The sequence below is a fragment of the Hipposideros armiger genome, unplaced genomic scaffold (assembly GCF_001890085.2).
Source record: "Hipposideros armiger isolate ML-2016 unplaced genomic scaffold, ASM189008v1 scaffold_3, whole genome shotgun sequence".
NCBI lineage: Eukaryota > Metazoa > Chordata > Mammalia > Chiroptera > Hipposideridae > Hipposideros > Hipposideros armiger.
The window spans coordinates 6,740,432-6,766,349 of NW_017731353.1; the positions used below are offsets into that span (position 1 = coordinate 6,740,432).

General features: G+C 57.4%; 1 protein-coding gene across 5 annotated transcripts in view; it reads right to left on the reverse strand.

Annotated features, from left to right (window-relative positions):
- SARDH (sarcosine dehydrogenase) overlaps positions 1–25,918 on the reverse strand; it is a 61,474-nt gene that overhangs the window by 13,830 nt on the left and 21,726 nt on the right. For all 5 annotated transcript variants that reach the window (XM_019639531.1, XM_019639551.1, XM_019639540.1 and 2 more), the window contains 7 exons: positions 22,653–22,794; positions 22,018–22,101; positions 19,743–19,856; positions 12,911–13,049; positions 11,170–11,283; positions 8,622–8,769; positions 5,247–5,340 (listed from right to left, as the gene is read on the reverse strand). In XM_019639531.1, the coding sequence (XP_019495076.1) occupies positions 5,247–5,340; positions 8,622–8,769; positions 11,170–11,283; positions 12,911–13,049; positions 19,743–19,856; positions 22,018–22,101; positions 22,653–22,794 (835 nt within the window). The remainder of the gene's footprint in view (positions 1–5,246; positions 5,341–8,621; positions 8,770–11,169; positions 11,284–12,910; positions 13,050–19,742; positions 19,857–22,017; positions 22,102–22,652; positions 22,795–25,918) is intronic.

The following is a 25,918-nucleotide window of genomic DNA, read 5'->3' on the forward strand; positions in this document are numbered from 1 at the left end:
GGTGGTGACGGTGGTGACGGTGGTGATGATGGTGGTAGTGGTGGTGATGGTGGTGATGGTGGTGGTAGGGATGAGTGGAAACCAATTTTCCAAGAATAAGAATAAATAAAAGGTGTGATGCTCAAGCTACACTTCACAAACTTGACCCTCTCTGAGGATCTGAAAAGTTCCACAGAAATTAACCAACCCTCAGGGTTCCTCTCCCAGCCCTCAGGAATGCTGGACGCTCCTCGGAGGAAAGCACACCTCTCTGGGAAGACCTGAGCTGCAGATTTCAAGCTGCTAATGGAAGCTATGGATCACCTCTCCCGCAAAAAAAAGACCCTGTCTGCACCCACAGACAACGTCAGGGGCCTCAGAAACAGGCTTCCAGGATTCCCTGCAGAGAAAGGATGGAGTCTGCCTTGGAAGAAATCCTGGAATCTCTGATGCACTCATCCCAGGGTCCCTCAGCACCACGGACCTCATTCCAGCCACACCTTGTCCGTACACTCACAGCAAGAAGACGTCACTGCCCACCACGGGACACCTTGAAGAGTGGCTGCAGGTTTCTCAGCTGCATCCGTGGACCCTGCTCATACCTCCCTACCCCGGCTCCCCAGGGCCATGACAAATTTGCACAGATTGTACACAGTGATTTTTAGGCGGCTGCTAAAACTCAACTGGCAAATGCAGTATCTGCGGAGGTCGGGCCTCTGGCCACGGAGCCTCTGACTGTCTGCAGAATGCGTGCGGGTGGGAGAACGTTCCACCCTGAAATGATCGAATCTACAGCGAGGGCTTCACACTGTCAGGAAAAGAAATTACATTTCCTTTTGATCTGCAATTAATTTTCAGAAGAAAATCACTTTGTCACCATGTCTCACACTGAGCTTCTGGACTGGCACCTGCTACTTTCCAGAGGGGGCCCTGTCCTCACCGAGGCCCTAGGAACACCACGTCTGCCCAGTAACCACACCAGGAGAGCGCTTCCCACTGGGAAGCTCGCTGGCCTTGAGGCCAACACGTGGGAGGCAGGGACATCTGGTCAGTTGGCTGCCGTGGGGACAGCTTCTCCCCGCCCCCTGTTCTTCCTCTAGGAATGCAAGGATCATGGAAGCCTGGGGCTGATCCAAACATCTCAGAGAATTATTGCAAAACAATGACACTGCTCAGCTGGGGACACTGCTCAGCTGGGGGCGTCGCTCAGCCAGGGTCGCCCACCCATCTGTTTGCCCTGAGCGTGGGTCCCGGTGGGCAGCGGCAGGTTCCCGCCTACCTGCCTTTGGGCCCCGGATGCAGCTCTGGGCTCCGGCCCTCACCGCTCCGTGCACTGCGCCCAGGAGGCCTGCCGACTACACAGGCACACATTCCTCTCCCGCATCTGGTTGGCTGGGATCCAATTATCTCCCATAAATACTTGGCCCAGCCCGGCGCCCCGGCCCCAGCGTCTCTTCACATTGAGGGACATGGCGTCAGCATGTGCTGAGGCCAAGACGAGATCTCATTTAGGAGAATATGAAATCCCCCCTGGATCCAGGAGAATTCAGGGTGTCTGCACAGACCTACGGGATGCACTTGAGACATCGTCTAGCCTTGCTGCTACCGATGGGGAAACTGAGGCCCGGGTAGGCACCCCCACAGAAGTCCGGGGCAGGGCGAGATGCCAGGCCTGCCGGCTCCCTGCTCTGCGAGCCCTTGGATTCTGTGCTGACCCAGCTCCCACCTTGGGCACGTCAGTGACCTCACAGGACCAGCATTTAGCCCCAATGATATTAAATCTGTGTGTTCTGAGGTCAGCTGGTCTTTGAAATGGGCAAGGCAGTATCCCCTTGGCCCTTGGCACTGGCTGTCATTGTCCCCGTCCAGGAACCTTGGGATGAACTTCTGGCTGAGACTGTGGGAAGGAAGAAATGTCTGCCGGCCAGCCCACGGCACCTGTTCCTTTAGTCCTGACGAGGGGCCAGGAGGCAGAGGGATGGGGAGCCCATGGGAAAAGGGGTGGGATGCTGGATGAGGCGGTGGGGCCAGTTGCTTCGGGCCCCTGGCTTACCAACTGTCCCCTGCGAGCAGTCCTAGGGCAGAGGCCCCCCTCCTGGCACAGGCACACTTTACTCCCCAGCCCAGAGGCCCATGTCACGTGGTCACTCCGTCACCTGTCTTTCTCTCACACCTCTTGCCAAGACTTTACTCTCCCTCCTACATGCGTTCCTGGGACCCTCCTCCTTTCCATGTCAGCTCCGTGGGGACGCCATCACTCCCCAGCCGGGCGTCTCTCCAACACAGGCTGGGCTGTGGCTGCAGCCTCCTTCCCAGCCCCCAGCCGCATCTTCCGTCCAAGAGCCCCCCATCCAGCTCGGTGCCTGGCACCTGGCATTCATTCCAGAGCCAGGGTGGGGAGCAGGGAGAAAGCTCAGCATTGGGAACAGATCCTTCAGTACAGAATAAAACGCCAGAATTCACGGAGAACCCAGGCTGGCTGATTATGAGCAGACGGTGCTGGTCTCCACAGGCCAGGACCGCTGGGAAGCTCCCCGCTTCCGTCCGCCCCTCCCCCAAAGGCCCAGGACAGCACTGGGCGTGGAGAGGAGACAGAAAACACCAAACGATGGGTAGGCGCCCACTGCAGAGCGACCCGGAAGGCCAGCCGGGCCCGTGTCCCTGAGAGCCCGCTCTCTGGGTCCTGGTTCTGAGGAACGTCAGGTCAACAATCAGAGCCCCAGAAGGAGCACCGTGGGGTGACCCTGGTTCTGTTTTAAAATCCGTAGACAGAGATTTGGGAAAGGAGGAGAAGGGAGAACTTTGTGACCCGTGTCATCCTCTTGGGGTGCGATTAGGGGTCCATTGACTTGTCCTTGTTTCCCCAGCGCTCCTGAGATTCACAGTGAAACGCCACTGCGCACCCTCCCTGCAGCCAGACGGCAGGCGAGCTTGGCGCCTGCATCTCCTGGGACCGTCCCCTGTGCCAAGCTGAGAAAGAGGGTGTGCCCGAGCGAGGTTGCGCCCAAGCCGGGCGCCCTTAGCCCCAAGCTACGCAGTTACAGTTGGAAAGAGAGTGGTGTGTGCTCATTTACACAGCAGTAAAATGCTTTTTGACAAAACTGGTAAGCCCGTCGTCCTGGAGGCAACAGTGAGGAAGAACCCCCACATGTCCTCCCCCCTCCCCCCGCCCGGCGTCCACCGGCGCCCTCACCCGTGTCTGCCCGCCTGTTACCCTGGGGAGAGACTCATCCTGAAGTCTGGCCTCTGCTTCCACCAGCCCAGCTCCTGGGCGCCGCAGGCCAAGGTGGGGCCTGGGGAGGCAGCCAGGGTCGCCCCCGCTTCTCCCCCTCCCCCCTCCGGGGCCGGGGAGGCAGCTGGAGCCCCGCTGTCCAAGAACAAGTCCCAGGTGCCTCATCAGAGCAGCCTGGCTGAGGGCGGAAGTGTTCCCACCTGGTCCTCTCCCCCACAATCCCCCGAACCACACACGGAGTGAGCAGACGCCAAGCCTCGCAGCTCAAATCAAAACCCCGTCCCAGACAAGGCTGAATGCTGCATGGACCCCATGGGGACCGAGGGGTCCTGAACTGCGGCTGGGGCAGGCTGGGTGCCACCATGTCTTGGGGTTGAGCTGTGCTGCTCTCTCAAAGCGCCCACCCTCTCTGGTCCCAGCAGGCAGCTTTGCACCAAGGAGGCAGGAAGCAAGCTAGACAGAGACCCCCTCCCCGCCGCCCCGGCTTCCTGCTCCCCCAGCGTGGCCTCCGGAGAGCGAAGGCAGGAGCCGAGCCCGGCCAGCCCTCCTCGGCCAGCCCTCCTCGGCTCCCAGAGCCGCCTTTATCTCAGTTTCTCCCTGGCAGCCTCCTTGCCGTGTCATCGCAATGTTGTTTATTTGCTAACAGGACCCAGACTCCGCGGACCTCCAGACCCTCTGCAGGCCAGGATGGCTCCCCACCAACATCCCCTCACACTCGCCCCATCCAAACCCCCAGATTAACGCGTAGTTCGCGGCAAAGGGCTGTCTGTCTGCCCACCCCGTCCTTATGGCCGCATCTGCTTTATGACGCGTATTTGTGTGCTTTAATGTTTCAGTGACTGGGGGGACTCGGGGAGCCCACCCAACCTCTCTAAATTCAGGTCAGGGAAATATTCATCCTCCAGGGTAACAAGGACCTGGCTGTGACTGCTGCTGCTGATACTGCAACCCCGGCCAACAGGGGTGATCACACAGCAGTGGCTCTCCACCGGTGATTCTGTCCCCTGGGGACACTCACTCCATGTCCGGGCACATTTTTGATTGACACAACTGGGGGTGTTCCTGGCATCGAGTGGGTGGATGCCAGGGATACTGCTAAAACCCTACAACACCCATGGCAGCCCCCCCAGAATATCTTCCAAAATGTCAGAAGTGCTGAGGCCATGAAGCCTGTGACAGACCCTCCCACACGGCTGCGAGGGTCAGGGGTACAACACATGGTGCCATGTGCAACTGGTGCCCAGGGAGCCCCTGGCAACCAGTGGCTGATGTTACTCTTACCGTCTGCTCCTCCCCTCAGCCTGAGGAAGTCAGAGCAGAGATCACGGTCCTTAATTTCCTACCAGGACACTGAGGCCCAGGACAGGGACGTGCTGACCGAGAGCTGGACTGGGACCCCTGCCCCAGGGTCTCTGAGGAAGCCGGGTCTGGTGGCGCCCTGACACTGTTTCCAGTCTCAGAAGCTTCAGGTCCGGGGACCTGGACTTCCCGGAGCTGGGGGTGGGGTGGGGGTGCTCCTCAGGGACTAGCAGCCCCTCCTCCTCCCACACGAAATGCCAGGTGGGCAGAGGTAGGAACACACACCCAGAGGACAAGTGTCACTTCAGACGACACGTAGACCTACCGGAGCAGCATAATCGCTCAGCTGTCTCCAGCCCTGTCATTTCCAAGGAGGCAGGAGAAATAATGCGTCACCCTGACTTGGGAGGGTGTGCCCTGTGCCTCTGAGGAGACGGACACCGTGGGCGGCTGGGCAGGTGGCAGGGCTGAGGCTGCCTTCCTGGTAGAAGCTTGGGACTGAGCCCCCCAGTGTGCCAGGCCCCGGGCGGAGCTCAGCGAAGCCTGGCTTAGGCCTGTTGCCCCTTGGAGGTCCTGCCAGCCTGTGGGCAAGACCATCTGTTCTCTACTTCACAGCGGGGACTGAGGCCCAGGGAGGTAAACGGGCCTGCCCAATGGGCTCCCAGGTCAGAGTCCCATGTTTGTTCCCTTGCAGCACGCGGCTACCACCCACAACCAGGGGATGGCTGGAACTCACCAGGTGCCCAGCGGCGCTCACCACCTTGTGGGTAGAGAAAGGGAAGGCCTCATTGCTCAGGTCTGCATCCAGCACCTCCTGGAGAATGGCCCGGCTGTGAGCAAAAACAAAGTTGGTCAGTCAGTCAGTCAACAAGCACCTAATGAGCACCCCTGGGTGTGTGCTCTGGGAAGGAAAGACACTGGGGACACAGCAGTGAGGAGGACAAACCCCTGTCCTCATGAGGCAGACCGACAACAGACATGGTATTAATGAAAGCACACCAGGGCAAATATACACCAAACACACAGTCAGAAAAGAAAGCCACCCTCGGCGGACACCATGACCGGAGCAGCAGGCCCTGGGTGGAGGCCAGACCTACAGACGAGCTCCAGCAGGGTTCCTTCTCAGATGGCTGAGCTGCGGCTCAGGCAGTTACCTGGCCATCTAACCACCCGCCTCCCCCAATCCCACAGAGGCCGGTGAACAAGCTCCCTGTACAGGGGCCCCACTCTTCACCTCCCCTGCCCCATGGTGACCGGCGGTCTGGCTCTCACACTTGATGGACTGCCCGAGACCTCACCGTGTCCATGGAAACCTTCACTTGCTGGGCACCTTGCACTCTAGCCTCCCTCCTGGCCTAGAGCACCCCTCCTGCACCTTCTGCCTTCCCACACACTTCTCCTGATCCTGTTAGCCCTTTGTCACCCTCCAGGTATTGGCTTGGCTGACACCTCCTCCAGGAGGTCCCCCCTGACTCCCTGGGTCAGGTGCACCCCCGCCAGGGTGCCCCACACCGATTGTACCCCCACTATACCAGGAGTTCCGAGCCAACAGGGCCCCTGTCCTGACGTGCCTGGCACAGAGAAGGCACTTGGTAAATTGACTGAGAACAGCCTGGCTTTGCACTATGGGGTGAACTCCCCCATTGGCAGGAGATGGCCCCCCACTTCTGTCCCACAGGAGTCCCAAGGGTATTGGGGCTAATCCCCACCCCCATGGTGCTGGGAACTGCCTGCCCCCCAGCCTGAGGTGCCCAGCATGCTGTAGTTGGCCAAGATGCTTCTATAGCACCTCCCGGGCACCCATGTGGTGTCAGCCTGGAGAACCCAGACCCTGCGCTCACTGAGCACGTCCTGTCTGCAGCCCCCAGGGCAGTTGGGGCCAGGGCTGCTCCGGGGCCTTCCCCACAGGGCCCAGGGTTTGAAGGGGCTCAGCTGTGCCAGGGATGCCCCAGCTCCTGGCACCGATCCAGCCCATACCCAGTGGCGAGGAAGGGCAACAGAGTACAGGTCCCAGGAGCAAGAGGCCGGCCTTCCCTGGGGATGCCAGCAGGGGGCGTCAGAGGGCACAGGCTCTAGGCCAGAGACCCAGGTTCAAATCCCTGCTCCTCTACTCACCCCCTCCCTGCCCCCACCTAGCCTCAGTACCCCCATCTGCTCCACAGGGACAGTGACGCCACCTCACAGGGCCCTTGTGAGGAATGAACGAGAAAACACATGCCAAGCACCTCGGTATTGATCATTACTGGACAGTGATATTTACTTCCTTGCCACGTCTGCCAGCCACGTGTGACCACTTGAGTTTAAGCTAATTAAAGTAAAAAATTCAGTCACACCAGCCACATTTTAAGGGCTTAGTGGTCACATGCACTTAGTGGCTACCGTACCGGCCCACCCAATTATGGAATGTTTCTAGAAAGTTCTATCGGCCGGCCGGTCATACGGCACCCCCAAATGCTTCTCACAGAACTCAGAAAGTTTAGCCCTAATCGGTGGTAGTGGGAACATCAGTGTTCATACAAGAAGCTTTGGGTTATTTTTTACACAGAGAGGCCACTGTAGAGGAGAAAAGTAAGAAATTACCAGGAGGAGGCGGGCGGCGCAGCCGTCACTTGTCACTCACGCCCACCTGGAGCAGCTTACAGGGACCTGCATGAGCCTGGCCCATCCCTCCCCTGCCCAGCCACCTCCCCCACACTAGAAGTAGTCACTCCCTGTCCAAGGTCACCATGGCGATGAAGCCCCAGGCTTCCCGAGAGCTTCGGGCCAGGACCCCCACCCCCACTCACCCGCGTGATGTGGAGGGCGGGCTCACCCAGGGCAGAAATGGAGCCCGTCCCCCAGGATGGGGGCTTCCTGCCTGTGGGCGCTGGGCCAGTGGTCCCGGCACTGTCCCACAGACCCGCCCCGTGCCCTCTCGCTGCAGCCTGCCCTCTGCTCCTCTCCACGCTCACCCCTCCTTCTATCCTTTCTCACACCCCCACCCAGCGGTCCCTCAAATGACTGCCGGCAAGTTCACCGGGACCCTGAGTTGCCAAACCCAACAGCCAACTCTCAGTGGTCGTCCCACTTGACCCATTGACCAGCGAGCGCATCATGCCCTCCTCAAAATCCCTCCTCCACCTGCCCCTGAGGCCCCTCACACACCTGCTGGCCTCCCACCCCCTGGCCCAGCACCAGAGACCCCATTACAGGCCAAGCCCCCGGTGTCCTTCCTCTGCTCGGTCTCCCTCAACCTGAGGAGCAGCCTCCAGACCTGCGGGTTAGCGCCTCCATGCCTTCTGCCCACGCCTCCTCCTCCCCGCCTGCTCCCCCCACAAGGGCATCCAGGTGCCACAGGGACTGTCCACCTGCTATTCCTCTGCCTGGGACACCGCCACTCCAGAGAGCGCCAAAGCTTGATCTCTCTTCCTCCACGGCTTTGCCCCAATGACCCCTGTGGGTCTCCATGGCAGCCTGAAGTCAAACACTTGGCAGTTAACGTACATGACCCTCTCGGATTCTACTTGTTTGCTCAGCATGCGCGTACTGTGCGTCTGCCCTGTGCCCCTGGGCGGTGCCCACAAACAGCTACAGCTCAGCCTAGGGGGAGGTCGGCCCCCACTGAATGAGCCAGCCCAGGCCTAGTCATCAGAGGTGTTTAGAAAGGGGACAGTGGCTCCTCAGTGTAGGGTGTTATTCTCAGCCCAGAGAGCAGGTAGAACCCCAGCCTGGCCCTGCCCACTTACAGAGGGCATACGTAATTCCTAGACTGTATCAACCATCCAGAGACCCCTCACGGGCCCTTCTGTGACCACTGAGTCCTCAGACGCTGATTCACTGTGAGGTTCAGTCTGATTCTCCTATTAAGGGTTTTTCTGCACGTTAGCGCTTGAAAATGATTGACCCAGCATGGCATCTCTGGGTTCACCAGATTGTCTAGTTAACCAGAACGTCCCATTCTGGACCAGCAAGCCCCAGTTGGGGAGACTAGGGTCCAGGGCCCAAGAGTGCCCAGGTGTGCCCAGGTGTGCCCAGGTGAGCCCAGGTGAGCCCAAGTGTGCCCAGGTGAGCCCAGGTGAGCCCAGGTGAGCCCAGGTGTGCCCAGGTGCTCGGCTCCCCGCCCTCTCCTCACCTGGCTGGGCCCTGGATACTGATCATGCCCAGGTCTTCCGAGCTGTCGATGAGCTGGCACTGGAACTTGTGGTCCTGCAGCACGGTGGTGATGTGGGACCAGTTGTGCTGGGCCACAGCCCCGCCCACAGCCAGGTAGTAGCCGTCCCCTGGAAGAGGAAGCACCAGACTTAGGCTGGATGGCCAGACGGACAGGCGGGGCAGCGAGGGCGGCCTGAGGCCTCTGGGTTGAGAAAACAACTGCTCTTTGCTTGAAAGTGAAGACACAGCTAGAGCGTAGTGACCCTCCCCAGGGCCCCAGATTCTCACTGCACACAGGACAAAATGTGGGTCCTTCCCTGGGGGAGGGGGCCGGAGTGTGGGATCCCCTGAGGCAGAACATGCCAAGGGAGCCCTTTCCTGGTGTCTCCACTTTTCGTAAGATGCAACACCATCATGCCACGGGGGAGCCTGTGTGCCACCTCGGCCAGTGCTGGGCGGCCGTGGACAAGTCTCTGCCCCTCCGAGCCTCAAGTCCTCACCAGCGCTCGTTTCTCTCCACATTCCCACACCCCGGTCTCCCCGCCTTGCCCACATCAGGACTGGTTGGGGCTGGACGCTGGTGGACCTGGCCTGCTTCGGGCAGCTACCGCTCATCAAAAAAACCCAGAGAGGGCGGAGACTCCAGCGGCTCTGGGCGGGCTGGGCACTGTGGGCTCTGGACTTTATTTTGTGCTTTCCAGAGTTGCCAGATGTTCCCCATGGGCATATATTCATATCTCTTGTGATATGAAAGATGCTTCAAAATTGCATTTCAGACTGACAACTGCTTCGTACACAACCTTGATCAAATGCAAATCGCCATGTGCAAACCTCCCACCCAGCAGTTATTTAATCTGATTCAGAGGCCTCAGCATCTGGGAAAAACACCTCTCAAATCGAGGGGCCAGGAATCCACCAGAACTACCAGGAAAACAGTAAGGGCCACCCGTGGGCTGGCTAAGTTACGAAGTGCTTCCATGACAAGTTCCCCTTGTGAGGGGGGACTAGCAGATCCCTGTTCCCCAGGTGGGGAAACTGAGGCTCAGGGAGGCACGTGGTGGGCGTGGTGGGCATCTGACCTGTCAGTGTAAGTGCTGTGACGAAGGCACAGTGACACCTGAGTCACGTCATCCCAGGAGGCCCTGTGGAGTGGGCTAAGGGTCCTGGGGACATCACCCAACATGAGAAAACAGTGCACAGATTTGGTTTTGTTTGCAGCTTTATAAGCTGTATGGTTCCTGCTCTGAATATGCATGTCAGTTAAATATGCATGTATTTCATACACATGTCAATTATACCTGTTACATCGGATCACCGTGAAGCCAAGAGGAAGTGGCGATTTGCATTTGATCAAGGATGGTGGATGGAATAAATGAGTGAATGAATCCATTCATTAGCTATGCACATGGGCTCTGGCTGAGCACACTGCTTTCTTAGCTTCCATGTCACCCATGGCAGGAGGGTTAGGGCCCCCCAAGCTCTACATGCCCCAGTAAGACCCTCACCGATGCTCACAGCCTCATCTCCACCAGCAGCCTCCAGTCGGCCAGGACTGCTCTTATGACACTGTAATTTCAGTGGCCACCCCATAGGCCCAGGAGTCCCCACTTGCCCTCAGCCCCCAAATTGACCCCAAAGAGCCCCATGGGCAGTGCAGCAAACTTGACCCTCCACCCCTGCCGCCACCAGAAATGTAAACTCTGCATGGACCAGAGCCTCACTGTCTGGGTCACTGCTATGTCCTTGGTGCCTCACACTGAGCCTGACACACAGGGGTGCTTAGGCGCTGTTGTTGAATTCTCAGACAGATGACCAGATTCACTAATGAGCCCCTCTTTCTCGCTCCACCTCCCTCTCTCAGTGTCCAGGTAGGAGCTCAGCCCCCCAGGGGCCCCAACTGAGTCCCATTGAAGAAGCAGCAAAATTGCAAGCAGCACTGAGCCCGGCCAGGGGCCCTGTTCTGAATGGGCAGACTCTGACCCTTCCCCCAGCTGGCAGTTTGGCGGCACAGACAGCCACACAGTCAACACCTTTCTCCCCTGCAAATCCAATCTCCCAGAGGCAGCAGTGGGGCCCCTTCCTGGGACACTGAGCTGGGTGTCTTCTAAAGACATGCCCCGGCCAGGGGCTGGGAGTTGTGTGGAACCTAGAAAGTCGACCCAGCATGTCCGTGGCAGAACAGCGCTAACTTCTCTGAGTGGGAGGCCTGGCCTTCTCCTTGGCTCTCTGTTCCGAGCAGGAGAGCGGAGCACACCCACGCCAAGGCATCTCTGAAACGCCTCGGTGTGGGCAGGTTCAAAGACATAATTACTGAGTACTCGCAGCTCCAGCATCGCTGCCCAAACAAAACCTGTGTTCAGTCTGAAACGAGACCTCTAATCCCCCAGGCCCTGGTCGCAGGGGGCACAACAGGTGATCCTGGGTGGTGCTTGGCAGCCCATCCCTGTCCTGTTATCAGGGATCACCGGTCAGTCACCAGGGCAGGGCTGCAGTCGTAGCCTCGCCGTGCCCTCTGGGGAACCTCTTACCTTCAAAGGCAGGGGTCAGCGGGGAGGCCTGCGAGTTGGGGGTCAGGCGGCTGACGGTCAGGTCGCTTTCGGTGCCTCCGCGGTGGTTCAGCATACAGGTGTACACCGTTGAACCTGGGGCAGGAGGGGGACCCAGTCTGTGCTGGCCCCAGAGCTGTGAGCACTCAGCACAGGGGAATACACATGAGTTTGGATAACCACTTGGCAGGATGCCCCAATGGGGGTGACCTAGAAAGGCCCCTCAGCTCAGTGATGCCACCACGACTGAGTGACCCAGAAAGGGGTGGGCAGGTCACCCAGCATTGCCATCACCAGAGAAGGACCAGGGAGGAGGCGTCTTTCTCCTTGAAATGCCTGGACATGGACCCCCCCCCGCCCCTCTCCTCCCATCCCCACCCACCCACCACGCTGCCAAGGTTTTAGGGGCAGGAGTCACATCTCGTTCACTGTGGTGCCCTGAGCACCGTGCCTGGCATAGCAGAAGCTCCATAAATGTCTGTTGAATAAACGAATGGATGGATGGATGGATGGACGGATGGATGGGGGTGGGGCATGGAGGAGAAGGTGGCTGCAGGGGGTGCAGGGTTGAGGGGTGGATGGATGGGAGGGTGGAGGACAGATAGGTGGGAGGGGCAATGGACAAAAGGGGAACAGATGGATGGAGAAGTGGGTGGGTAGGAGGAGTGGATGGGGGCTGGGAGGTGGTGGGGGCTGGGAGGAGGCTGGGGTGTATGCATGGAGATGAGTGGGAGGTACCTGCGCAAGTGGGTAGGGGGGTTGGTTGGTTGGCTGGATAGATGGTGTTATGGGTTGAACTGTGCCCCCCAAAAAGGTACGATGAAGTCCCAATCCCCATATCTGTGAATATAAGCTTATGTGGAAATAGGGTCTTTGAAGATGTGATCATGTTAAGATGAGGTCACTAGGGTGGGCCCCAGTTCCATGTGACAGGTGTCCTTATAAGAAGAGGAAAGTGCAAGGAGAGTGTTGTGTGACCAGAGAGGCAGACGGGAGTGACACAGCTGTGAGCGGAGGAGCACGAAGGAGTGGCCGCACCGCCAGCAGCTGGGGAAGGCAGGAAGGATTCTCCCCGAGTGTCTGACGCAGTACGGCCCTGATGACACTCTGCCTTTGGGCTTCCAGCCTCCAGAATCGTAAGACTACCATGTAGGTTGTTTAAAGCCACCCAGCTTGGGGTGCTTTGTTACAGCTGCCGTAGGGAACTAATACAGATGGTGAGTTTTTAGTAGGCGGATGGGTGGGTGAGATGCTGAGTGGGTGGGGAGTAAAACAGGAGATGAAGATCCCAAATATGGCATAAAACATACTTATACTAAAACATTATCCATTCTTTATCTGAAATGCAAATTTAACTGAGCATCTTTTATTTAATTTAATTCTGCATTTTTATTTAATTCTGGAAGCCCTGTTTGGGGAGAGCGTTCCTGTGGGGTGAGGGCCTGCTGCCTCAGATGCTGCCCGGAACAAGGTCAAAGGCAGGAAAGGGGGGAAGAAGAAAGTGGGGGAGGTTGTACACTCCTAGGGCCTGGGGCTTGGCGATAAGGGCAGAGGCATCTGGACCGAGGGGCCCAGGGTCAGACCAAGGGGCAGAGCCACGTGCTGGGGGAGCCCAGAGGGGACAGGCTCAGCACGCCACCTCGTCTGAGTGCCTGGAGCTGTGCCCGCGGAGCTTTTCCTGGTGCTGAGCATGAGAGGACCATGGCCCGCCCGGGCCTCATACCTGGGGGTCGGCTGACATCTGCGGAGAACAGCCAGTCGGCGGCCTTCCTTGCGTCCAAGCCCACCAGGTAGAACTTGCCAAAGTAAGACATGTCGAACACGGCAGCGGCCCCTCTGCAGGCCAGGCACTCCTGCTTGATCTGAAAGGTTCCAGGGGGTGGGTGCCATGGGGGCTCTGAGATGTGCCTCCCCCTCAGCACCACAGGGTGCTGGGGCTCTGAGCCTCCCCTCCCTCTCCACCAGCTCAGGGACACTGTGACATTGTTCTTAAGCACAGGGAACAGCCCCAGGATAGAGCATAAGCCATAAACCAAGGCTCGATGCATTCAGAAGGATTAAAATCATGCACAGTATGTTCTTTGACCACAATGGAATGCAATCAGAAATCTAGCAGAAGGAAAATTGGAAAATTCACCAATTTGTGAAATTAAACAACACACTCCTACTGGATCAAAGGAAAAAATCGCAAGGGGAATTAGAAAACACTTTAAGATGGATGACAATAAAAACACGACGTATGAAAACTGACAGGTTGGGGGCCGGCCGGGTGGCGCGTTAGTTAAGAGTTGGCTTGGGACGCCAGCTCTGAGCAGCAGGGCATCGGTTCAGATCCCACATGAGGGCCAGTGACGCTGCACCCTCTACAGCTAAGATGAACAACAGCTCGACCTGGAGCTGGGCTGCCGTGAGTCGCCGGTGACAACATAGGCTGCAGTGGGCTTTAAATAAAGATCTTTAAAAAAAAACAAAAAAAAGAAAGAAAACTGACAGGTTGGGGCTAAGGCAACACTCGCAGGGGTCTTTATACCTGCCAACATCGGTATTAGAGAGGACGCTCTCCAAGCAGCACCCTAACTTTCCGCTTTGAGAAGCTAGAAAAGAAGAGAGAATTAAACCCAGAGCAAGAGAAGGAAAGAAATAATAAAAATTAGAATGGAAATAAAATAGAGAATAGAAAAAAAAATCAGCAAAAGCAAACATTTGTTCTTTGAAAAGATCAACAACATTGGCAAACCTTTAACTAAACGGACAAAGAAAAAGGAGAGGACTGAAATGCTGAGATAAAAGAGGGGACTTCGCTATCCACCTACAAAAATAAAAGGATGATAGATCACTATGAGCAACTTTCTGCCAACAAATTCAACATGAAATGGACAAATTCCTAGAAAGACACAATTGCTGAAACTGACTGAAGAAGAGAGAGAAAATCTGAATAGATTTACAACAAAAAAGAGATTGAATTAGTCATTTTAAACACCCCACAAAAAAAATCCCCAGGCCAGGTGGCTTCACTGGTGAATTTCACCCAACATTCAAAGAATTAATACCGATTCTTCACAACTCTGTCAAAAAAGAGAAGTCTAGGAAACACTGCCCCACTCTTTCCATGAGGCCAGCGTTACCCCTGATGCCAAAATCAGACAAAGACATTATGAGAAAGCATCAGATCAACATCCCTCAGCGATGTAAATGGACTCACCCTCAACAGAAGGCAAGCAAACCAAACCCAACAACACAGAAACAGGATCGCGCGCCACAATCGAGTGGGATTTATCCCGGGAATGGGGGTTGGTTAACAGCCCGAAGTCAATTGATGTCATGTGCCATGTGAATAGAACAAAGGACAAAAACCGTATGATCTTCTCAATACATGCGGAAAACGTGTTTGACAAAATCCAACACCTGTTCATGATAAAAACGCCAAGCAAGTTAGGAGCAAAAGGGAACGTCCTCCACCTCATAAAGGGTGTGCACGGGAACCCGACAGTTGACACTACACTTACTGAAGAAAGACTGGGTGTCCCCCTCCCCCCACCTCGCCTCCCACTCCCGCAAGCTCCACAGCAAGACGGGTCTGTCTGCTCTGCGAGCTTCTGAACACGGCACTGGAGGTCCTAACCAGGGCAATTAGGCAAGAAGAAGAAATAAAAGGCATCCAGATTGGACAAGAAGAAGCAAAGCTACTTCTATTGGCAGATGACATGATCTTACATATAGAAAACCCTAAAGAACCCATTAAAAAACTAAGAGAACTAAAACAATAGTTCAATAAGCTGTAGGGTACAAGGCCAATATACAACAAACAAACCAAAAACTACTGTAGTTCTATATACTAGCAATGAACAATCAAACATGAAATTAAGGGGCCGGCCGAGTGGCTCAGTTGGTTACGAGCTCTGAGCAACAGGGCCACTGGTTCGATTCCTACATGGGCCAGTGACGCTGCGCCTGAGCTGCGCTGTTGCTGAGCTGCCAACAGGTGGCAGGATGGCTCAGCTGGTGTAACAACAAGATTGCCTGTTTGATGGTGGCTACGCCCACCCTCAACTAATTGAACACAGCACCTTGAGCTTAGAGACCACAAGCTGCCAACAGGCAGCCAGACGGCGACTGGCGCCCTCCACAACTAAGATTGAAGAACAACTACTTGGCTGGTCCCTTCCCCAATTCCCCAACACTGTTCCCTTCCCCCAATTCCCCAATACAATCTTTAAAAAAAAAAATTAAATTAAGAAAATAATTCCATTTAAACACCAAAAAGAATTTTTAAATGCTTACAAATCAATTTAACAAAAGAAGTACTTGTACTCTAAAAAGTAGAAAATATTTTTGAAAGAAATTAAAGACCTAAACAAATGAAAAGACATCCCATGTTTACAAAACAAAAGCTGCTGTTAAGGTGAAAGCGCTCCCCAAACTGATCTACAGATTCAACACATCTCTATCGAAGTCTCAGCTGGCTTCTTGGCAGATTGACAAGCTGACCCTAACATTCATATGGAAATGCAAGGGGCCCAGGATATTCAAATCAATCTTAAAAATGAAGAACAAATATGGAGGATTTACACTTCCTGATTTCAAAACTCACTACAAAGCTACTGTAATCCAGACGGAGTGGTAAAACCTAAGGACGGACATGTAGGTCCGAGGGGTAGAATTGAGGGTCAGAAGTAAACCTTCACATTTATGCTTAATTGATTTTCAGCAAGGGGGCCCAGGCGAGCCAGTGGGGGAAAGAAGAATCTTCAACAAACGGTGCCGGGACAGCTGGGTATCCACGTGCGAAAGAAAGAAAGAAGCTGGATTCCTTCCTCACACCGTACACAGAACATAATCAAAGTGGACCACAGACCGAAGTATAAGAACTAAAACTATAAAGGTCTTAGAACAAAATATAGGAGTAAATCTTCGTGACCTTGGGTTAGGAAACACCTTCTTAAACATGACACCAAAAGCACCAAGGACAAAAGAAATACACACCAGTTGTACGTCACCAAAATTAAGAACTTTTGGGGCCAGCCGAGTGGCGCGTTGGTTAAGAGCTGGCTTGGGATGACAGCTCTGAGCAGCAGGGCCCCGGTTTGGATCCCACATGAGGGCCAGTGACGCTGTGCCCTCTACAGCTAAGATGAACAACAGCTCAACCTGGAGTTGTGCTGCCGTGAGTCGCCGGCGACAACATAGGCTGCAGTGGGCTGCTGTGAGCTACCGTGAGTGCCTGGCAGCTGGCGTGAGCTGCCAAGAGCCGCCGTGAGCGGCTGTTCAATGGTCGGTGACCAATCTGCCTCACCTGGGAAGAGCGCGATGATCACAATACCAACATGGGCCAGTGAAGCAACGTCCTCCACAACTAGACTGAAGAACAAAAGGACAGCAACTCGTCTGTTCCCCTCCCCCAATTCCCCAGTAAAATCTAAAAAAAAAAATTAAGAAGTTTTGTGCTGCTGACAATACAATCAAGGAAGTGAAAGGACAAACCACAGAATGGGAGAAAATAGTTGCAAATCGTAAATCTGAGAAGGGACTTATGTCCGGAAAATAGGAAGGACTCTTATAACTCAATAAAAAGACACATAACTCGATTTAAAAACAAGCCAAGGACTCAACAGACATTGCTCCAAAGAAGACATACAAATGTCCAATAAGCACATGGAAAGGTGCTCAACACCATTAGTCATCAGGGGAACGCAAATGAAAACTGCAGTGAGACACCGCTTCACCCCACTGGGCTGGCTGGACTCAGACAGTGACGAGTGCTGGTGAGGACATCAGAACCCCACACACGGCTGGGGGGATGTAACGTGGTGCAGTCACTTTGGGAAACTGTTGGCAGGTCCTCAAAATGTTCAACAGAGTTAGCACAGGACCCAGCGAGTCCACTGCTAGGTATCTCCCCCTGAGAAGTACACACACATGTCCACACAAAACCTTGTCCACACACATGATCATAGCAGCACTATTATAACAGCCCAAAGATGAAAACGACTCAAATGCCCACAAACAGCTGAATGGATAAGTAAAATGTAGTGTGTCCACATGACGGAATATTGTTCAGAATAAGAGGTGGCAAAGCCCTGATACACCCTATAACATGGATTGACCTTAGAATTATTATGCCACATAAAAGAAGCCGGTTACAAAAGACCACACATTGTATGATTCCATTTATAGGAAATGTGCAGACCAGGTAAAGCTGTAGAGACAGGAAGCAGATCAGTAGCTGCCTGGAAGTGGGGGGCGGGGACGGGGGGATGAGGGGTAATTCCTAGTGGGCGTGGGCTTTCTTTTGTGCGGGGAGACAAAATATTCTAAACTTAATTCTGTGGTGGTGATTGCACAACTAGACTCTAAAACACCGAATCGCACGCTTTAAATGGGTGCATTGCATGGTATGGAAATCACATCTCAAGAAAGCTGTATTTTTTACAAAAAGAATGGAAATTGCTCCTTATTTCCCTCCACAGGGAATACAAATGGCTGGCCAGGTTTCCAGGGTCTTATATTACCCAGCCTTCCTTCCTCCTTGGCCCCCCTTTTGGGGTCTCTCCACCGATGCTCTGAATGCACCCAGCTGCTGGGCAGACATGCCAACCTCACTGTTACTACTGAAAAAATTGTATAACAGCAAAGCTCCACTTACTGAGCACAGAGTGTTTGTCAGGAAGCGGTGTCCTCTCCTGCCCCCCACAGAACATGCACCACCAGCCCATGAGGCAACTATTACCAGCAACCTCACGCTCAGGTGCCCTCGGAGGCCCAGGGAGGGTGCATGATGTGTTTAGGGCTAGACAGGAGGGAAAAGGCAGAGCCATTCGTTCCGCCACATTTGTCTAGTGGGGCGCCAATCGCGAGAGGTGGCTGTGGGTCTCTCCTCCCAGCCCTGCATTCAGGAATACCATGTGGCTGGATTGGAGTGAGTGGACAGGGAGGATTTATACCAGGGCAAGGCCAGCACCACAGATCAGGCTCCCCGGGGCTGCTGGTAGTGGAACAGCTCCCACTGGGTCCGCCCATGCCCACACCGGGCACCGCTGCCTCACCCCTGAGGTCACAGACGCTTCATGGAGTGCCTACCACTGACCAGCACTGCACTCCCCTTGCTTCTGTGGCTGGGTGTAGACCAAACCCCAAAACTGCTTCCTGCAGTGACTCTCACCTCCTTGGGCCTGGGAAGTTGCCAGTGCTGGGAACAGTGTGAGTTTCACACTTGGTGACTGTTGGGGTGTGTTTGCTACGAAGCCAAGTTGGCATTCCCTCCAAGCTCCCACATCTTCACGGGCCAGAACATCCATAGGCCTTGGAAGCTCCGCAGGTGGAGGTGCCAGACAGAGCTCCGTGTGTTCCCCGGGCTGCCCGCATCCCCCCCACCCCCCGCCAGAGCCTTGGAAGTGCGTGCCTCCAGCTCCATTTCAGAAGCCCCTCTTCTAAGGCCTGTAACCGGACTTCGCCCCGGAGCGGCTTTGGGAGAATTGTGGGAGTGATGGTGCCTTCCCTTCGGGACCAGCTGCAAAATCTGTGAGGCCCAGTGCAAAGCGAAACTGTGGGCCCTTGTTCAAAACTCAAGGCTTGACAGCAGAGCATTAAACCCAACCCGAGGCACTTCTGAGCGAGGCCCAGGAAGCTGGCCTTGTCGACTGCCCCCATGCACCACGAGGGTCCCCCTGCCTCAAGGATGCTTCCCAGGCCACCCTGGGCTCTGGGGACCCACAGGCTCAGGCCTTCACTCCACTCCCTCACAGAACATGAGTGGGACGTCACACCACCTCCCCAGTCGGCCACGTGCACAGGGATACAGCAATGTTCTACTTGGTATTCGCTTTACAAAATGGCAATGAAGCTGGCGTTGCTCTTTCTGCACAAGCTGCCTGTGACAACATCCCTGTCTGGTGCAAACATGGGGAAAAGACCCGGCCCCCAGGACCTCATGACCTCCACCCCAACGGGTGTGGGGAGCCGGGCACTCCAGTGAGCGGCAATGGGCTGCCAGGGGACTGGTCTGACCAGCCTCACCTGCCCACTTCTGGAGCAGGAGGGGCAGCGGTGAGCAGGCCCAGACCACAGACCCTCCCCCAGCTCAGGTGTCCTCAGCTTGTCCCCTGCAGGGGCCTGTTCTGGGTCTGGAAGAGCTGTGGAGGGGGCCCACCGAGCTAGGCCCGGAAGGAGGGGTCATCACTCACAAAATCTCACACTGGCTCTGGGTACAGATGGGACAGAGGCTCCGAGAAGTGAGGCCCTGGCTGAGGCCACACAGCCAGACCCCCGTCCAGCTGCCTGGAGCAGTGATATCGCCCTCGGGCCTAACGGCTGGCAGAGTCTTGGTACAGAGGGAAGAGTGCGTGGGGAGGGCATGGGGGGAGAGGGGGGAGGACAGCATCACCTGATTGCTCCTCAAAACTGAGTCGGCCCACAGCAGGGCGGGGGGAGGGATAGGATGGAGCAGCAGAGTCTGGGGCGGGAGCTGCTGCAGGCCACAGCGGGCCAGGCCTGCGGGAAGCCCGACTTTCTCTTACATCAGGGATGGGGGAGGCAAGGGAGGGGACGCCGCTACTGACCACGTCATGGTGGGGTGGGAAGTCAAAGGTGTACTCGTCCGTCAGCAGCCCGCTGTAGGCATAGTCCTCATGCGCCTGGTTCCCGTAAGCCCCGTAGTAGTCGTAATGGAGAACCTGGGGAAGGAGGTGAGGTCATCGCCGCCGGTCCCTCCAAAGATGCACAAGACACATCTGGCCTTGCCCTGCCCGAGCTTCCCTCGGGGGGTGAGTGTGCTGTGGACACGGGTCAGGGGCGGTGCTCAGACATTCCGTCAACAGTCACACAAACAACGCATGAATCGCCATGGTGGTGGTGGGTCTGAGAGCCGGTGGAGAGGGCGGGCTGAGCCGGTAGGGGGCCCAGGAGGATGGAGAAGAAATTGGGTCTCTTCAAGGAGTGGAGAGACGGGGAGGCCGGGTCAGGTCATCTGGGGCCTCAGGGCCACCGGCAGGGCTTTCAGCTCAATGCCAAGGCAGTGTGATGCGTCCCAGGACGGGCTGGCTCGGGAAGAGGGACAAGGAATGGATGGCGCAGCACCGGTTACCATGGTGATCCAGGACCAGGTCCTGCTCTGGGCCAAGCCCTGCTTGAAGTCCCTCCTCTCCTAAGGAGGAGGACCCTTTCTATGGATGAGGAAACCGAGGCACAGAGATTAAAACTTGCCCCAGGTCACAGGCGAGAGCTGGACATAGCCTGGCACGAACCCAGGCGGCGAGTGGCCCGAGGCTGGTTCCCCAGCCACCATCCGCCTTGGCCTCTCCTGTGCTCTGCCAGCCGATCTCAGAGATGCCCACAACCTGCCCCTGCTCCTGCTGATACAGTCCGTCCCCTCCCCCTTCTCCTAACGCCACTGGCACTCGGGGAGGGGTGGGAGCCAGCCAGTGGATTCTGGCCTCCCCTCCCGGCGCCCAGTGCAGCCAGCCCCACCCAGCCGTGCCTGTTGTCACAGATAAGAGCCCAGGGTGAGGTTCTGGCTGAGTCCAGCACTCTGCTGCCCCAGCGCCAACTTAAGCCCTGGCCTCCCAGGAGGTCCCCTTACCAGAGTCTGCAGGGAGTGGTCCCCCTGGCCTGAGCAGGTGCGCCTCCCACCGGCCCCTGAGGCCATCCCAGCCCCTACAACCAGGTTGGGTATCAGGGGTTTGGGGGACATATAGTCACCCAGTGCCCTGAACTCCCAGGAAGGCTCCCAGGTCGGAGTGCAAAGCCGGCTCATCTTGGGACGAGGGTGTGTCCCCAATTCTGGCTCTAGGCCCCTCTCCTTCCCCATGGTTTCCAGGAAAGGAGGACTTCCAGGGATAAACCCAGCTTTGGAATGCAGTGGCTCCTGCAGGGACCTGCTTGAGGGCGGGGCCTGCCCAGGCCCACCCTCCCTGCCAGCCCTGCCCCTTTTGGGCCCCAGCCTCTCAGCCTCAAGGGGACAGCTGCTCCACCTGTTGGGCTTCCAAAGCCCTGCCGCCTCTGTCCTCCCAGGTGACCCCCGGCCAGTGGTTTGCACTTCAGAGAGGCTCTGGGCTCCTGCGTGGGGAGCACGGGTCCCTGCAGGCCGGCAGGAGAGGGGATGGTGGCCAGTGGGATTCTGAGGACACTGACCCCAGCAGAGGCTATTAGGGAGCTCTGCTCCTGTCTCGCCTGATGGTGGCCTGAAACGTGACTTGGGACACAGGTTGCTATGGAGATGGAAGATGGGGTGTGCTGGAAGGGGGCTGGCAGAATACAGCAGTGGGAAGGGGATCTTAATTTGCACAAATCAGGATCAAATGCTGCCCTGGCTGGGCTTAACGCATCAAGCCACCTGCTCCTGAGGACCCGGCCCGAGGGGGCCAGAAGCAGGATGGTTTTGATTCTTCTCTCTGAGGGCCTAGGTCCCTGGAGGCACTGGGGTGGGGGGTCGAGGACCCCCCGAGAGGGCACCCAGAGGCCAGGATGCTGTGAAAGCCCAGCCTACAAACTAACACATCGAACGCATAATTTTATGCCAAATCCTCCTGTTCATGTAAACTAACAGTTGCAGTTGCCCAAAATAAATGAACAAAATTATGAGAAGATGCTCTAATTTCTCCTACAAACTGGGGAGTGCTGTGTGCTGCCTCCTCACTGTGGAACACCGGCTTCCCCAGGGGCCCATTTGGACCATGGAAGGCCTGGCCGCCCTGTGGGTGGTGAGTCACACCTGTGGGGACGTGTACAGAGGAGGCACCCTGAACCCACGGGCAGGACGACTCACCCACCCCACAGCACAGACGGGGTGAGGGGAGGACTTGGAGGTGGGTGGTGGGCATTGGGGGGGCTACTCACCGGAGCTGCGCCTCCGGGGTTAAACCACCCTGGCCGCTCCCAGCCGTGCCGCTCCTGGAACACGCAGCCTCGTGCAAGGAGCTCCTGGTGGGGTGGGAGGACAGGCACCCCTTCATGCTGGGCCAGACACCCAAACAGGACAGAGAGCAGCGAATGTACCGCTTTATACTCGAGGGAGCAGATGGCAAAGAGGCCCTCGGGCTCAGAGCCGGGGCCCAAGCCCAGGCGCTCCCCTCCCCACCTTCCCCCAAGAATCCCATCTGTAGAACTACCTCCTGCTATGGACTGAATTGCTCCCCCAGATTCCTGTGTGGGAGCCCTAAGCCCAGTGTGACTGTATTTGGAGAGGGGCCTATGAGGGGAGAACGGGGATGAAAGGAGGTCATAAGGGGGGGCCCTAATCCTCACAGGGAAAGGAGACAGGAGCGACCAGAGCAAGGGCCCCGTCGGAAAGCCAGAAGAGGCCCTCGCCGGGAGCCAGTCGGCCGGCACCTTCTGCGAGTAAGCACCTGGGAATGAAGGGGCCACCTCCTCGCCTCAGCTGCCCCGCAGGTGGGGTACCACATACACTCTGTCACCCCGAGACCCAGGACTTCCCGAGAGCAACCAGAGCGGGTGCTCTCAGGGTGAGGTACCTCATGCAGGGGGTCTGTCCTCACGTTGCGGCCTGCCAGGGGCTCGTCGTGGGGAAAGACCACGGAGTAGTTCTTGGCGTAGGACTCATGGCTGCGTTCACGAACCCAGCGGTGGTGGTCCGTGAGCGAGTGATGGAAGCGCCTGTCACAGAGGGAGGGCCAGTCGCTGCCTTAGGGGGCCTGTTAGGGAAGGGCCGGCCAGGGGCCCAGGGCAAAACCAGATCTTCATCCCTCCGCGTCTTCCCCACGCTCAGCTATCAGGGGCGGGGGGTTGAGGGAGCCCCTGGCCCTCCATTCTCCCACTGTGGGCAGCCCCCAGACCTCGGTGAGCTCAGCCTCCTCACCTGCCACCCCCCACACACATGACGACGCCCTTCTCAGCCTTCCCGTGGGCACAGCGGCTGGAGCCACCCAGTGGCTTGTCCATCTGGTCTCGCGCCAGCCGTGGAAGCCCCGGCCAGACTGTTCGCGGCCACTGGGCTGGAGTTAGACACCGACCCAGCTGTGTCAGGGGCCCTGCAGACCCCAGCTCAGCCAGCCTCCCCACCTGTCCCTTCCTTCCCGCTCCACCTGCTGGCATCTCATTGCTTCCCCAAGGCCACCTCCTCCCCAGCTTTGTCCTCATCGGTGTTTCTGTCCTCAGTGGTTCCTGTCTGAACCTCATCAGGTTCAGACTCTTAGTTTGCACACAGTTCTAGCAAGCATGATTTTCTGGCCTGGGCAGGGGAGTGGAGCTATGTTACGGGAATGATTATCTCCGACATAGTCACCAGTAACCGCTGCCATCTGTGGAGCGCTTTGCCTGCAGGCCCAGGCCGAGTGCCACCTGCAGGAATGCCCCCTGCGACTCCTCAGTGTGGCCTCACACGGGAGACCACACATGGGGCCCAGGGTGTGACTCGGTCCACACCAGAGGAACCCCAGCCTGCGTCCGTGCCGCACTCCCCTGAGCCAGGAGCTTCCGGAACACACTGCAGGAGCGGCAGCCGTGGAGCCTGGCCAAGGGGTCTGGGAGGTGCCGGGGGCAGCGGCAGAGCCCATGTCGGGCTGTGGGGTTTGGAAGCACGTGGCAGGCTTGGAGGGCCGAGCAGGGGAGCGAGGAAGCCAGGAGCCCCCCCGCCGGCTCTGTCCACTCCGTGGTCAGGCTCGCCCCCCGGGCACCAGGAGCCGACGCGGCTTTCGGGGATGGGACATGGTGACCTTCCCAGCTGCTCTGAGAGTGAGGATCCTGGCGGGGGTTCAGGGACTCTTTCGTTATCTTAGGCCGGGTGGGTGGTGGGGCTGAGGAGGGTGATGGAAGAGGGGGCTGGGCCTGGGGCACGGCTGGGGGGTCCCTTCACTCACAGATACCGCCCTTCTGGGCAGGCCCCCGCCCACCGGCCAGGGCTCTGGAGCCCCTCTGCGCACAGCTGGGCACGTCCATCCAGGGCATGCTCTCAGCTCAGCAGGAACTCGACAGTGATCAGCAGGGGGATGGGCCGCTCCCTGTGGCCCACGGGGACCTGGCTGCCATGTTCTGCCCGTGAGCAAGCAGCGGGCAGAGGGGCCAGGCCAGGGCCAGGGTCGAGCCACCCACGTAAGGAATGGCTCCCCCTCCCTTGGTCACCCGGATTTGGACTCGGAGGACTTTTCCTAAAAGCAGCGGCTCTCGCTCCGGGCCCTGCCCATGCCAGGCACTGGGAGGAGTGTCCACGCATGTGAGCCTCAAACGCACGCCACCTGTTTCACAGATGGGGAAACTGAGTCTCAGGGAGGAGGAGGGACTGGCTGAGGGCCGCACAGCTGATAGGTTGTAGGGCTGGGATGACTGAGAACCTCAAAGGGGGCGCCACACCTGCTTTGTCACCCCTGCCACTCGTGAGGTGGTGGCTGTGGCCTGGAGGCCAGCTGGTGCCAGGTCGGCCCCGGGAGCCTCATGTGCAGCCCTGGCCTGCCGGCCTGTCTGGGCACCTCCCTCACCAAGCCTGTCCCCCGGAGTATGAGATGAGAATGACACGTATGAGATGAGAATGGCACGGCCACTCCCTGCTCTGACCTCCTGAGGTGCAGAAGCAGGTGATCCACCAGGAAAACTGGATGCAGGAAAGCTACACCTTGGCGCCAGCTCTTTCTCTGCCCCTTTCTTCTCTCAGACTTGTGGCATCCCCCTAAGAAGCCCCCTCATGTCCGCTTCACCTCTCCTGCAATGGCTGTGTCTCAGCTCTGTCCCCTTGCTCAGGTACAGGGAGGTGAGACAGCTCACTAGTGCTGGGCGCCCGGGTGTGTGCAGGCAGCCATCCAGTTGTCCGGTCGCGGGCTGGGTGGTACAGAAGTCCCACATCAGTGACCGCTCGGGCCTGGGAGGCCGTTAGCCAGTCATCTCCCAGGGTGCACTGCCCGGCCAGGAGGGTGTGTGGATGAGTTCACTGCCCCACCCCTGCCCACTGGGCCCCAGCTCTCAGGGGCTTCTCTGAGAGCTGTGCCCTCTGCCTCCCAGCCTATGACCTCAAGGTCTCTGCTGCCTGTGACAGAGGTGGAAGCTCTGTCTCCCAGCCACAAACCAGCCCAAGAAACTGTCCTGCCAGGGAAGGTGTCTGACAGAAGGAGGCCCAGACCTGTCCCCAACTGGGCAGGAGCTCCACAAGCAGCCTGGAGACCTCTGCCAGCCCACAGCCCCATTTTGCCGTCATGGACACTGTGGCAGAAGCAGGCCACCTGGTGAGGCCGGTGTGAACCCCAGTCAGTCTGATTCCAGTGCGGAGCCTTCACCCCACGGGTGGCCAGGTCACGCAGACAGCCCAGCCCGAGACCAGAAGCTGGTTCCCTCCCCACTCTGGCTGGCACACTGAGTGACTTCAGGCCAGGTCGCCTCCCCCATTGGCACCTCCTTTTTGCTGTTTGTAGCAGGAGGGGCTTGGACTGGCCCATCCCTGAGGCCCCTTGCAGCTTTATCATTCTGGAACATTCCTCTCTTGCGACAGCACATGGGCACAGCCCCAGGGGGACTTCCAGGCTGCCACAGAGCAGACCATGCTGTGCCAGGCTCCATGGAGGGGGCGGCCATCTGGGCATCTCAGTGTGTCTCTGTGGGGGCCAGACATCCCCCTCAGTGGGTGTAATGTCCTCATCAGGCCCAGGAAGGGGCGAAGTTAGCAAACGAACAGGGACACGCTGAGCTGAACTTGCCCCCCGCCACCACCTCCAGTTCTAACAACAGCTGGGGTCTCCCAGGGAGGCTGTCTGCCAGAAGCGGGAAGGGCAGAGCGGGGTGAACACCACAGAGGTCC